This window comes from Melanostigma gelatinosum (genome assembly GCF_949748355.1).
Source record: "Melanostigma gelatinosum genome assembly, chromosome: 13".
In the NCBI taxonomy this organism is placed as follows: Eukaryota; Metazoa; Chordata; class Actinopteri; order Perciformes; family Zoarcidae; genus Melanostigma; species Melanostigma gelatinosum.
In genome coordinates this window covers 23,019,151-23,034,000 of record NC_136646.1, presented here as the reverse complement: position 1 = coordinate 23,034,000, position 14,850 = coordinate 23,019,151, and the positions used below count along the sequence as shown (strand labels likewise).

The 14,850-nt window shown below is 44.4% G+C and overlaps 1 protein-coding gene across 1 annotated transcript in view; it reads left to right on the top strand.

The window, feature by feature from the left end:
* grin2aa (glutamate receptor, ionotropic, N-methyl D-aspartate 2A, a) overlaps nt 1–14,850 on the top strand; it is a gene marked incomplete at its 3' end in the record, with an annotated part of 99,367 nt that overhangs the window by 55,548 nt on the left and 28,969 nt on the right. Inside the window, exons 2-3 of the mRNA XM_079281580.1 lie at nt 4,919–5,085; nt 7,953–8,381. Coding sequence (XP_079137706.1) covers nt 4,919–5,085; nt 7,953–8,381 — 596 coding nt within the window. The remainder of the gene's footprint in view (nt 1–4,918; nt 5,086–7,952; nt 8,382–14,850) is intronic.

Genomic DNA, 14,850 nt, shown 5'->3' with positions numbered 1-14,850 from the left:
TATCTTATTATATTATATTTATTATATTTCCTTCTAAATTTGAACGACGCTGTTTTTCAGTCATTTAATGTCAGAAGGCAGCGCACGCTTCAGCACCATGGACAGAGCCTTGCTGCTCCACACATGAGCATGTTTAGTCCAGTGTCAATATCAAGTAGATCTCATCTTTCTAACTCAGAGTTGCACCTATTTAAGAAAAGGAATTCCTTCAAATCGTTCTTCAAAATGTTCTCAGTTCATCTACATCTCATTCGTCTGTATTTGACAGAGAATATAAAGGATCGCCTTGAAAATAGCATGCGGTCTTGGTGCCATGAGTCGGACATATTTACTTTCTCTTCATACACGTGGTGTCATCATTTCCTCATATGTACGAGCGTATGAGTATGTCTGAATCCTCATCACTTTAACGTGGGACACATCCATCCCACCAAAGGTTCAACATCATTTTTACCGCTGACGTAACAATACACCGGGCAACTTCACACTTTGGCAACCTCAAGTGGCTGAAAATTGCTTTTTGAAGTTTATATGATTTTTTTTTTTTGTTTAGAACCATAAAATGTGGTCTCAGTAAACAAAATCCAATTATTGGCGAGTTCTTCTTCCTCTGGATGGAGTGCTGCAGCTGTTGATATTTTGTTAATTTACTTCTATTTCCTTTCAGAACATAATATCGCCAATTCACACATTCACTGTGTACACGAATCACTTGTTTTCTTCATTTAGTTTCTGATAGAAAGATGTTTTGTGTGTGTGTGTGTGTGTGTGTGTGTGTGTGTGTGTGTGTGTGTGTGTGTGTGTGTGTGTGTGCTTTCTGGCTCCAGTGAGTCCGTCTCTCTGTGTGGTTTATGTGGCGAGTGCTGTCTTCTTGGCATTTCAGTTTGTTTTCCGCAGACATCTTTTGTTTTGCTGCAGCTATTTTTATGCCTGTCTGTTTATATTTAGCAACTGGCCACCGAGGAATTTTTGTCAAATCGGTGTGTTTCTCCTCCAGCGGACGCTGCAGAGCACTGCAGAGACAGAACGGTATCGGAAAGCAGATACAAGCGATACGTGGACATATATGACATCCCTTATATGGCACATATATGCAGCTTTTTGGCGTGCATGCGTTTTATCAGCCCTTTATCTTGGTGAGCGTGTGCCTCACAACCTGAACTCACACTTATCTGTGTGTGTGTCTCTTTATTAATTCTTTTTGCACATGTGTGCGTGTCATCAGACCAGACAGTGCATGATGCTATCAGCATCACAGGATATGAGGACTACTATTTATAACTCCCCTCTGTCTCAACTTAGACACACTGTCCTGCCCCGCGGGCCAGTGCTTGTGTGTGTGTGTGTGTGTGTGTGTGTGCCTCTTTGTGTGTCTGCAACAGGGTGGGAGATTTGGGAGACTGTGACCGTGATGGACGAGACACGCGTGTGTCGGTGTGTTTGCGTGCGTGCCGTGTTTGTGTGCGCAAGGCGCCGCCAGCTGAAGGGGTGGGAAGAAGAGACACGTCACACTTGACAAGGGTGAAATGAGAGGATACGATTGGCTGTTTTCTGATGTCACGGATCGCGAGCCGTCCCAATTCGAAACAATCATACGCTGCTTAGTCACTCCATCAGTCACTACCCATCTCATCGCTCTCTCTTTCTGCCCTGCAGCAACATTTCCTACCTCTTTGCCTCGAATTCGATGTCTCCACGGAACTTTTCCTGCCTGCCACTCTCAGGCTAATTTGCTTTCTTGCAGTGTTTTTGTTGCTGACTCTCTATCATGGCCTTCTTTTTCACTTTGCATTTTGTTTTGAGTTCCATCTGTGTCTGTTCTTGCTTCGTGTCATACTGTCTCCCTCTACCTCTCTCACACTTTACTGCATTCGAAAAAACCTTGAAGGAAACAAGTTATGAGCAACAACAAAACATAATATATGAAGTTGAGCTGTAACAAAGAAGCACACGCATTAATACTCAGATATGTGTAATCTAGTGGTTCCATTTTCTGCACTTCTGTTTCTCCCGGAGAAAGACGTTTACACAGAGAGACTTCAGACGTCAGAAACAGGATTGAAGTGGTGGCGTCTTCTCCCTCTCAGCTGGAGAGTGAGAGTAAAGACAGGGAGGTGAGGGTTTAGTCAGTTCTTTATCCTCACGAGTCTGCTTCACTTAAGTCTTCAATCGAGGTGCCTCTGCTCTCAGAATGACAGGCTAGAGCTAGACCAACCTAAACTGCCCGTTCTTGAGACAGGATTTTGAAGTCCAGCTCCACATGTTCTCATTTGTAAGTGCAATGCATCACGTAAAATAAGATGATTCAGCCCAACCTGAACCAATCTCTCAAATCTCTTTCTGTTGGGTTTGATGTGATGAGATCCTGTGAAAATAAAGAGGCATGAGTTGGCCCGCACAAATGAGCGCAGGCACGTGCCCAGCCTCATTTCAAAGCAGAAAAAAAGCTTTTTTGTTTTTTCTTGGTGAGAGGAAGATTTCCGTTTTGTGGTAGAATTTGGCTTCTTCTCCTGAGTTCCTGGAGCTTGAATCCTTTCAGACACACAAATGAACACACCCACACACGCAGGCATATACAACACTGCCAAAATATGATTGAAACAGAATTATTTAGAGATTATTCACAACCAATGTTGGCTTCTGCTGAATTCATTCTGCATTAACGTTGCCTTTAATGCACTGTGCATCTTGATATGTGGCGATTTATCAGGTCAACTGAAAAATGAAATGCTTTTTTATGGGTTGACAGAATTCCCTGAACTAATAACTCTCACCCCTATGAATTGGATTATGTAAAAAATGTAACGTCAAATAAACAAGCTGCATATTGATCACGAGCACAGCGGTGAGACAGAAAAATCTTTTTTTATGAAATCAAAAGAAACTTTGACGACACATGGGAGCCTTGTCAACAGGTGGTAGGTGTAGATGTTGATTCTTAAATATCTGAAGATGAAAAAAAACATTTTTTCTCATACAATTCCATTTAAAAATCACAGATATATCCGCCACCATCTTTCTATTACATGTATTGCATGAGTGGCCCTGTGCTGCCCACAGTCCTCTGTATGTTGCAGCAAAGTGTGGGAGTATCGGCCGCTGCTGTGATGAAGACAGGAACTGACACGTCTCATAGCATGACCTCCCTCCTGTCCCACCATGCTCGAGCATTGCCTCAGTTTATACCCCATTAGAACACACACACACGCACACACACACACACACACACACACACACACACACACACACACACACACACACACACGCACACAGGGCTGCACAGAGAGCCTCTGAAGAGCACTTGAGTCGGAGTCTGGAGTGAGCCGGCCTCACACACATACACAATACCATGAAAGAGCACTCGAGAGTCTCGATACAGGGGGGAAGGAGACGCACAGTCACACAAATTATACCCACATTATTCCGAGGGTATCAACACAGTGGAAAATGAAAAGCTCGGTCATGCATAGAGTGATGGAATGACATCACATTACACTGATACGGTTACACGATACACAGTCCCTGCTTTCTACAACTCGTGTCCATTTCCATCCACCCGACGTCGTCTTCCCTCAGTTGTGTTATCCCGACTCTTATACGTGTGACTGTGTCTACAGCAAAAGAGCCGCGTAACAATAGATAATTCAATATCATTATAATGCAGTATAAATAATTCCGTTTTTCTTCACAGTATTTTCTGGGTATATTGTATCAGCTCTGCTGTGATTGAGGCTGATGTTAGATGGCATTACACTACACAGTACTACAGCTCCCAGCATTACAGTCACACACACCAACTCTTTTTTCATTTTCGTCACACTGTGGATGAAGTCCTGTAGATGCAGGCTGCAGGCGGTGTGTACATGTAGTGCGCTGCTTTTGTGCGCGCCGGTGCGTGTAAGTGCACGAGGTGCATTTGTTCATTTTAAGAGCAGGTGTGACAAAGTGACACCGGGCGGAATCTCTTTTCTTCTTCATTTGCGCCATGTCTCTCGCTCCAGCCTTTTGTTCTGTGCCTCTTAGCCATCCTTCTTTTTTCTTTCTGGCTGTCGGGTTGCGGTCTCACACACACACACACACACACACACACACACACACACACACACACACACACACACACACACACACTAACCTGCAAGTCCATCATAATTAGAGTGCCAAAGACAAGTGGTGTCAAGATAAGCCATGTGTGAACTCTCTGACATTTCAAGGTAACAAGGAATCCTCACGCACAACAAATCATGCAACAAACAACCAAAGACCAGCTGACGCGTCGCCACTCCACACATTTTGTGATGCTGCACTCTTTTTTTTTTTTTTTTTTTTTCCTACTTCACCATTCATCACTATTTACTGTGACTCATTTCACCTCGTTTAATAGCCCGCGCCATAATGACTCATTTAATACGAAACCGCCGATATAAATGAATAGAGTTCATTTGTCCACCTGTAATAGTGCTTGTCTGCTCTGTCCGAGCCCATGAGTTTGACAGAATTAAGTGGCAAATGATTGTGAGTCACGTTTAATGGAGTGGATACGAGTGCCTCAGAGTGAATGTAACCCTCGCTCCCAGAACCAGGCCCACAGAGCTCTGCAGCCCGTCTGTACCGCACCAATCCAATCTGGGCTTAATTGAATTGTTCTGAGTCCCTCATCCATATATTTCCTCCACAAGAAGCGTGTTATTCTCGATCTGTGTGTGTGTGTGTGTGTGTGTGTGTCGGTGAACTGCCAACTTTGAAATGCTCTGTTGATGATTGGTATTTCTGAAATGCAGTTTGAATTAGCAATAAAGGAAGTTAGACAAAAATCCAAATACATCTTCAACTAAATCTCTTCTTCTCCTCCTTTTATTCGGCTCCCCCCCCCCCCAACCCTTTTCTCCCTCCATCTCTCTCCCCGGTTCTCTTTTCTCAGGATGCGAAGTCGACGTTCTTCCAGTTCGGTGCCTCCATCCAGCAGGAGGCTCTACTGATGGTGAACATCATGGAGGAGTACGACTGGCACATCTTCTCCATCGTCACGTCAAAGTTCCCCGGCTACCAGGAGTTCATCAACATCCTGAAAACTACCGTGGACAACAGGTAGGATCAACTCGACGCCTGCTTTGCACGGTTCTCCGCAGTTTTACTCCCATCTTTATTTATCATCTTAAATTATATATCTGATCAACTCTATTATAATGACAGCCAACAAGATGATGCCGCAGCATAAGTCTTGCCAGCTGTTGCAGCCTGTTGCAGCTGTTGATGGACCGACAGACAAACATTGTCCTCCCTGGAGTCATGCTGCTAGCTAGAAGGGCAAAACATCTGCACCATATGAGGAAAAGGCAGCCACTCTCCTGACTTTATGTTGCAGGAATATCACATCTTAAGAGTATAAACTAACCTTGCAGGAAAACCACATCAACTGAAAGTGCGGTTACACAACTTCAGAAGGATTCTTTATTGAACAGAGGATCTGTGAAGCCATTCTTTCTCCGCCTCGTCCTTTCTTTGGTCATCGTTCCCAAAATCACCTCTTAAGTTCAACAGCTTGCACTGTGAGAAACTAAAGAGAACAAGAGCTGCAGTCGTGTTCGGATACGCTCCGACTGTCGCGCCGGCATTTTCTACAAGCCCATTTCCCCATTTTGTGTGTCACTGCAAATTTCCCCAGAGAATGGAGAAGTTTACGCTCTGGAGTTCCTGCTCACGATGTTTCGGCCTTGCGTTTTTCATCCCCTGCATTCATACTGTGCACTGCAGCAGGCGTCCTCAACCTTGTGTAACTCAAGGCCCTCTTCGGATTGTTAAAAGACATTCTGGCGATCGCCTTCCCAAAGAAAATAGAAATAAACAACAGCACATGACAAAAAAAGGTCACTTTTGGGAACGTCTGCTAATTCATGAGCACATTTAGGTAAATAGCTTTGTAAATGACCAAATATATACATTAATTTAATCTAGCCCGGCCAGTGGTTGAGAGCAGCTGTACTTCAAAGACAACTCTAAAAGGATTCACCAGCGTTCTTAACGTGAATGTAGATGACGGGTAGGTTTACTACGCAGGCGGCCTGGCTTTCTGCCACACCTTTAGCTCATTTTGACGGATGCTGTAGCTCTCCGCAGAGAGCAAGAGAAAAACAACTGCTGAAGAGAACAGCAAGCCATAATTCCTGGCAAAAAAAAAGAGAAGTCAAGTTGATGATCCATGTTCAGCAGTGTTGAGATGTTGGCAAGAAGTGGTGCCTGAACCCGTGATGTATTAAAACCCAGCTGAGGAGGGTCTTTTCCATTAGCAGTTACTCTTTATGTCAAACCAAACACTCAGCCTGCGTCTGTATCTGGTAACACTGGCGGCAATTGTTTTAATCACACATAGAGTGGCAACAGATGGTTAAGTGGCTGTTTGAATGGGATTATGAATTTGTCCCTCAAACAGGTGTTGCTCTCAGGAAACTGCGAAGCGTGAGCTACTAAAAATGTGTCACAATTGATCTAATCTGCCCAAATAAGGTATCGGATCCTGTGCACGTTTTCGCTTCCTTGTTTCTGCTCCTGTTGTACATCCCCTCCGTACGCATGCATTTACAACACTGTTGTGCATGATAGCTCCACGGTGCTACAGATCTGTAATAAAGAAAAGTCATTTAACATCCCAGTGTCAATACTCGCACCACCTCCGGAAGTGGTTTGACCTCAATGTTGGAATAAAAGCCGTCATTTATGAAACATGAAAAAAGAAAAAGCCAAATAATTTGCAATTACCCGTCGTCGATTTCCCGTGTCAGCGTTCAGCTGGTTCAAAGCGACTCAGTCACGGGCAGACAGTTTTAATACCGATGAACTTCCATCATTCACTACAGAAAATTGGACTGAGTGAGTCGAGACTGACCTGCGTGGAAACATTTCCGCGCTGCAGCATCCTCGATTAAATACTGGCCCAGACATGTGACATGAGAGGGAGGAGATATGTTTTGTGGATGGCCACATACGTTCTGACGGGGATGAACGCAGGCAGGTAGATGCTGTGCCCAACCAGTGTCTTTTAGATTGAAGATGACAGATCTGGGTTTTTAGACGGGAATGCTTCAGGCCTGCATGATGTGGATCGTCTCGAACACACAGCGTACACACTCGCATGTTTCAACCCATGGCCTGCAAGTGCAGCGTGTGCTGAGGGGTAGAAATCATTACAATCGGTCTCTTGGTCGGTTTGGTACAAAGCAACAGATTTAGAACTGTGTTTTTATATTTCTGTGTAGAAAACAGGAAATGTTTTTTTGGTTTTTTTTACACTACAGTGTTACATTCTCCCATACTTGTTATTACCCATGAATGTGTCTCTGTGTATCATTGTCTCTCTTCACTAGTTTTGTCATCAGGGACCTGTAGACCATTATCACTCTGGACAGCAAGCAGTGGACAGCAAGTCCCAAATCACTCTCATGCTACACTGCTTGTCTGTTGTTGGACGTGAAAGAAAAAGAGCAGCCGGTCCCACTGGATGGAAAAAGACACTCTAGAAATCATTATCATTTGAATAAGCGCTTGTTGCTTCTATCTCTGGCTGCAGACCTGCATCGGAAAAGCTTCGGAGTTCTGCTTTCCCTCACAGTTGTTTTGAGTGTTTAAGGTTCAACACCTCGAGATACATCTCATATCAGCATCATGGTTGTGCAGGAGTAATGAAACATTAAAACCTATTTTAGTTGTGACAGACGCTATGTTTTCATGTGAACAACAGCAATAAAAGGGCCAGCTTTAGCATTTGCATTCTCCATTTAGCCTTAATGTGTTCCCCCTGACAATGAGCACTTTACACCTATTAGCATTCACGTCACACTTAACAATGCTATTAATTATAATGGATAATTATAACTGCCCTTTCCAGCACCTGGGCAAAGTTAATGGGCTATTAGTTCAATATTAACATTTCACTCCTGTGCTCGTTATCCTTGCTGTAGTTTTGTGGGCTGGGACCTGCAGAATGTCATCATTCTGGATGCAGTGGAGGAGGACAGCCGGTCTCAGATCATGCTCAAGAAGGTCCAGTCCCCGGTGGTGCTGCTCTACTGCTCCAAGGACGAGGCGGTCTACGTCCTGGAGGAGGCTCGCTCCCTGGGCCTCACCGGGTTCGGATACATCTGGATTGTGCCGTCGCTCACCACCGGGAACCCGGACTTCACGCCCGAGGCGTTTCCAGCGGGGATGATCTCGGTGTCGTACGATGACTGGGACTACCCGTTGGAGGCGCGGGTCCGGGACGGTCTGGGGATCATAACGTCGGCGGCGGCGGCCATGCTGGACGAGTACGGCGACATCCCCGAAGCCAAGACGTCCTGCTACGGCCAGATGGAGAAGACGTCCAAGCTGCCCCCCACTGCACTCCATAAGTAAGTCAAGTCGAGTTTTGGTATTTATATCTATGATTATCAGAAGTACAGTGAGCTACGTGTCCTTTTTAGAGGGGGGAGAAAAATAGAAACAGCACAATTATAAAAGTTTTCATAAGGTTTTGTGTGTTTCTATGACATAAAGAGAGTGTCTGTGTTACTGCACATGAAATGTTTGTGTGCGTGGACGTTTGTTTGAGTGCATGGCTTCCTGCCACAGTCTATTTTTACCCCTAGCGATTAGAGACTTCCACCAAGTCTGCTCTAAGGATACAGATTGAAGAAAGATGCAATTACTGGATAGAAACAACACATGGGATTGAGAGTTAGAGCTCAGGGGAAGTGTAGGAGTCAGAGAGAGAGAGAGAGAGAGAGAGAGAGAGAGAGAGAGAGAGAGAGAGAGAGAGAGAGAGAGAGAGAGAGAGAGAGAGAGAGAGAGAGAGAGAGAGAGAGAGAGAGAGAGAGAGAGAGAGAGAGAGAGAGAGAGAGGGGGGAATGGGAGTCGGGGAGGGTGTTTGTGATTTAGGCAGCGAAGAAAGACGGAAGGGATGAAATTGAGACCAGGGTAACAGCGGGGAGCCGCTACAAATGAGTGCTCTCCAAAATTGAAGAGCTCCTTGATGAGCCCTTCTGTTCCTCTTCTCATTTCGTCCTCCACGTCCTCATTCACTCTCTCCTGCTCATCGTGCGCTCGCTCCCCGGCAGCCAGTGGGAGATGCTGCAGGTCTTGCCAGCTCTGTCTGGCAGAGGAGGGAGAGAGAGACGCACGCAAACTTGTTTTTTTAATATATATTCTATTTAAAAAAAATAATAATGAAGTGTGAAATTAATAATCTCAAGTCGAAATGGCAATATTGAATTCCAAAATGTATTTCCAACAACAACAATCGGAAAAGCTGCCTGTGCGGATACAGCAAGATGCTTTAATGAGGAAATGATTGAGAAGAACAGATTTAGCTGCACTCAGAAGCACAAGACGTGTTTTGATGTATAATCGTCATTATTTCGGAGAACATTGCGCATCAATATAATTGGAATAGATCAGTTTGCGATTGTCTCACATGAAGGCTTGAAATATGGCTCAAATAGCTGATATTATATAAAACCACAACATCCAGTAATGTGCTGTATGAATCCGTTTTGAAAGATATGTTTTCTGATGTCGAGTCATCAGTTTTTACCCGACATCATCATCTCAAACGTTTGCATGATGTTCACTTCAAAGTGCAATGACAGTTTCTCAGAAAAGGGAAAAGGGAGCAAAGAGAGGAAGAGAGAGGAGAACATGAACACGATTGAAGTCAAACGTTTCCCTGTGAGGTCAGCGTGCAGCGACTGTCTTTACATTTCTACCAGCCTGAATCGTTTTCATGTAATTGGCCAATAACTCAACTCTTTCTGGCTGTCGTGGCTGACGTTACACCACAGGTTGGCTTATTTGTCCATTTTGTATCCGGCCAAATTCAGATCAGCATTTTGGATCAATTGTCATTTGGGGTCTGCAGAAACCAAACCAAGTGGATCGTGCACCGTGGGTAGTTAAGGGGGGCTGGGAGATTAGAGCACTAGCTGGGCTGTTTTGAAAAGCTATAAATTCCGGTAGTCATTGAGGTCACACAGGAGTTACTGGCATTGATGAGCCACCACTCATACATGATGGTCATTCTGTGCAAAGGGGCCGTCAAGTTAATATCTGATTAAATAGCCACGCTGCACTACTGCAGCTCCCCTTTTGTCAGGAAACACAGATACACTGAAGAGAGTTACCGAACATCCAGAGCCAGCTGCCTTTGTTCCCAGCATGCTCTGCTGCCTCAGGTTGTTTCCCAGGTGATGAGTGGCCACAGATGGCTCTGTTGTGGGTGAGAGCGCTCAGCCAATAGGGCTTCAGGGCCAGGACACGAGGAACATGATTGGTCAAGGCTAGGTCGGGGCGACGGGCCAGTGTGGGTTGTTAGACCATCAACGGGTGGGGGTTTGTGTGTGTGTGTGTGTGTGTGTGTGTGTGTGTGTGTGCGCGTGTGTGTGTGCATGTCAGGAACAAGAGAAATATCCCCACCCCTAAGAGAATGTTCTATCATGGCAGATTTACAGTGCACCGTTCACCTTGCTGTGGTGAACAGTGTGCCTTACAATACTTTAGCACTTATTTATCAGTGTGTGTGTGTGAGTGTGTGTGTGTGTGTGTAAAAGGCGTGGTGGGAGTAGAGTTCTGACAGGTAATTTCAGTCTCTAGCCGTGCAGATGCCGTGCAGATGTTTGTACTAACGCACACACTGCGATAGAGCATTGCCCATCGTGCAATTAGCTTCCAGAGTAGCATGTTAAAACTAAACACTGAACTTCCTCATGCACAAGTTGTGTGTATGTATTGTACAAAGCTGCTTCGTGCATTCGTCATTTTCACTGAGTCAGAGACATAAACTATGAATGATGTTTTTTTACAGAATGGAAACAATGATTCAACACGATGCCGGTCACACCCCAGACCATGAATATTACATTACCGCATGATCGCTGGCTAACTGTGTTGATAAATGTGTTTTATTGTTTTTAATATTTGTATTATTCCACATTTTTGTCTGCAATTCTCCTGCGACTCGTGACAAATGTGATCTCACAGAGAGCAGTGGGTTTGAGTGGAAGGGGAATATTCTTCTACTCAGTGTCAGCTATTGAAGGGTGTTCACGTGAAATGGACTGTGTAAGGTGTTCTCCATGTTCCTGTTGTAACCCGGTTAGCAAACATGCAACAAATGATTTGGAATCAAATGAGAAACAGGTTAGCTGCTCAGAAGCTGATATTTGGAGACACAATATCATTCCAAATAAAGACGGATAGCGAGAGGAGGATCAAGACGGAGTTGGATCGACATAGTTGCTGATACATTCTTGATACGGGTGGAGCAGATGATTGACAGCTGGTGTGTTACATCTCAGAGATAAATGAACCACCAAGTTGCTTTTGGTTTGAGAGCGAAGAGAAAGGAAGATCGCAGAGTCGAAGATGTTCACGGGGTGTAGTCAGTCGCAGCTGCAAATCCTATCGCACAAGAAGTTTATTCATGTTTCCTCAGAGGTAAGGTATCCACGGAAGGTGCTCCAGTGTTGTGCAGGGATTCCTCAACTAAAACTTGATTTGCATGTTGGAGAAAGGAAGCCCCGTGATACTCAGACTCAGCTTCAGTGTGAAGAATCCCCAAGCCGATGCACACAAACCGCTATTTAGTGCAACAAAGGGAATCCTGCTGAAGTTGCTGTGTGGACATGTGTTGCATTTTGCGGCGCGACTGCAAGCTTAGAAAAGAGAAAATGTAATTGTTGGCATTAATCTTGTGCTGCCCGAACTCAGACTGAAAAATAACTGCACAAACATAATGCACACCGGGGACAACAGGGGCAGGGCTCTGCTGAGACAGCATCTATTCCGCTGTGTACAGTCGTCATCCAGGCCACACTTAACACGCGCCACCTGAGGCACGAGTGTGTTTTCAAGTGACTACCCATCATTGGCTCATCTTAAAAGGCCTAAATCTGCACTGGTAGCAGTTTTTTTTTCTCACAGTGTGTGTGTACTGTTGCAGTCCATGGATCATGAGTGCTGACAGTATACAAAGGATAAATGTCTCAATCTTTAACACACACACACACACACACACACACACACACACACACACACAATATTATACGGTTCATCTTAACATCTTTGTGGAGACTCTTTATCCTGCAGTAAAGCCTCTTAAAGAACCAACACAGATATTATTCTGAATATGACAATATTCTGAATTTGATACGGGTCACGGAAACAGCATTTTCCGTCCGGCGACATTTGGAATGGGGGCAAGACATGTGTGATGTATCCATATTATTTGGGTTTTAGAAGTATGCGTCTCATTTGCGTTTTTTTTACGGTAGTTTGCAACACACGACCAAAGCAAGCCTTCATACGGCCATTTTACGGCAAATTAGACATTCCAAATCGTTTTTACTCCAAAAAAAAAGGAGAAGGGAGGAAAAAATAACACGGAGGATATTTTTATCCGAACTCTGTCGAGGCTTAGTGCTCTTCCTCTCCCATCACACATCTCTCTCCCTCAATCGCTCTGGTCTTCATATCCTCAATTTCATTTTTTAGTTGGGTGCTCCTTCGCTGCTGTCTCCCCACCTCTCGCCCCCTCTTATGAATAGAGAGGTTACTGATATAATGGAGGCTGGAAAGTGAGAGGAATTGGATCGCTTTACTGTGATCTCAGTGCTACAGCGGGAGAGGAAACGTCAGGGGGAGAACTGTTGAGGTCGCTGTCTGTGGTTCTCTGTGTAAGTGTGCGAGGAGGTTGATTCAGGGCTGTTTAGGGTCGTATTACACTCCAGCCTGTGTCCGTATCCAAGCAACGTCGTATCAGGTCCACACACACACACACACACACACACACACACACACATGCATACACACACAACCTGCCCATGCTTTCTGCTTCCTGGTATTTGTGTTGTATGATATAAGAAAGCTTCACTTTGATTTTCACAGAAACAGCTAGTGACCCATATATTTACCGCGCTCGGGATAATAATCATCATTTTCTCAGTGGTGCCAATTTTCCGTCAGCTAGTTTGAAAAGCAGAGGGTTCCATTGAATTTAATCTCAGACCTTTTCTTTAAGCCGCACTAGACATGTTTTTATGAATAAACTCACAGCTTTTATGATCCTAAATCACAAAGAAAGGTTGTTGTCATTGGCTGGGACATTTTACACAGGAAATGATGAATCGGGTTGTCTGGACATCCTCACGTACTCCCTACCAGCTTCACCAGTAAATCATTTTGTGTTTGTTTTGTTCCGTTTATGATGTGCAACTCACATAGTCACATCATTCTAACACCCAGCACATGTTCTGACATCGTTACCTCGGAGTTACATCAGGTCCTTCGCAGTGATGCTGTAAAGAACCTTTTGTATTTGCTGCTTTGTGTCAAAAGAAATGGGAGCATGACAGAGAGTCAAAATAATCAAATGTGCAACAAAGGAGATCAAAATGTACATTATACGGACGGAAAGAAGAGCAAAAACTCCCACTGTGCGTGCGTGCGTGTGTGTGTGTGCGTGTGTGTGTGTGTGTGAGTGTGAGTGTGTGAGTGTGAGTGTGTGTGTGTGTGTGTGTCTGTGTTTGTTTGTCTGCATCACTTCCAGATAGATGGTGGTAAAGCGCAGAGTGGGCTTTTGTGTGAAAGAGTAGCCTGGGCGCTGGTATTGATTCCTCTGCTGGAGTCGCACCTCATTGGGTTCAGCGCTGCATCCCGCGCCCAATCAAATGGCTTAATACTACTCACCTGGTTGCTTCAGGCCAATCAGATTATTTTAATCACAAAACCCACTGAATCCCCTTATCGCTGGCTGATTCCATCTGAGTATTGAGTGGCTGTGTGGTGTGTGTGGTTGTGTGTGTGTGTGTGTGTGTGTGTGTGTGTTTCCAGCAGCAATTTAAAGGGACACAAGGGCATTGCAAAATCTCACAACACACTAAACCAATATAGTAACACTTAATGCATTATAAACTGCTCATAGCGATGCATCATTATAGTTATAAGCACTCATAAATATACATAATTATCGTGTATTATAGTTCTCATAGTTGTAATACATTATAATATTTTTATGAAGCATTATAATGTGATTATAAATTACTCTAAATGGTCATTGTTTGCTTTAAATAAACTGAAATAGATTTTCATAATGTCTGATGTATTATTCTTGCATATAGATTGAATGATGTCTTACCACTTACACTAAAGTATCATCACTTTATAATGCACGATAACTATTTATTATGCCGTCAAAAGATGAACATGCATTTCGTCTGACTCTATGAGAATCATACTACACTGTAAAAATAACAACATTTTTAAAACCGAATTAAGATAATTGGGCGATATTGTCACCAATATCAATGTCTTAATTATACATGAGCATTAAATGTCTCAAATCTAAAAGCGCAATTTGCGCCGCGTCAACAGCACCACCTTCACACACGGCGGCATCACCTGCAGCGCTCCGCCTCACCTGCAGCGCTCCGCCTCACCTGCAGCGCTCCGCTGGGGGTCCATGTTCCACTTAGAAGCTTTCCCCCGTCGCCCGGCCCGCAGGATGGAGGAGAAGAGAGGAGCTGTCTCTCCCTCCATGTACATGACCGCTGACAGAAGGAATGAGGGAGACAGAGTGGGGAAGGGCCGCCATGATTAATGAGGAGCCCATGTGGACCCAAGAATATCTTCCCACTGCCCTTCATCTTCGCTAATGTGACCTGCCATGTGGGTCACTCATTACTGTGTGTGTGTGTGTGTGGGTTAGTGTGGACACCCTGTGGTTATAGGTTCTGTTTCCTTTTCTGGTTGGAGCTTTTTTTATTCCTCAGCATTACGCTTTGACTCTCGATACAAAGAGCCTGTGTGCATATCTTTCGATTGGTAATA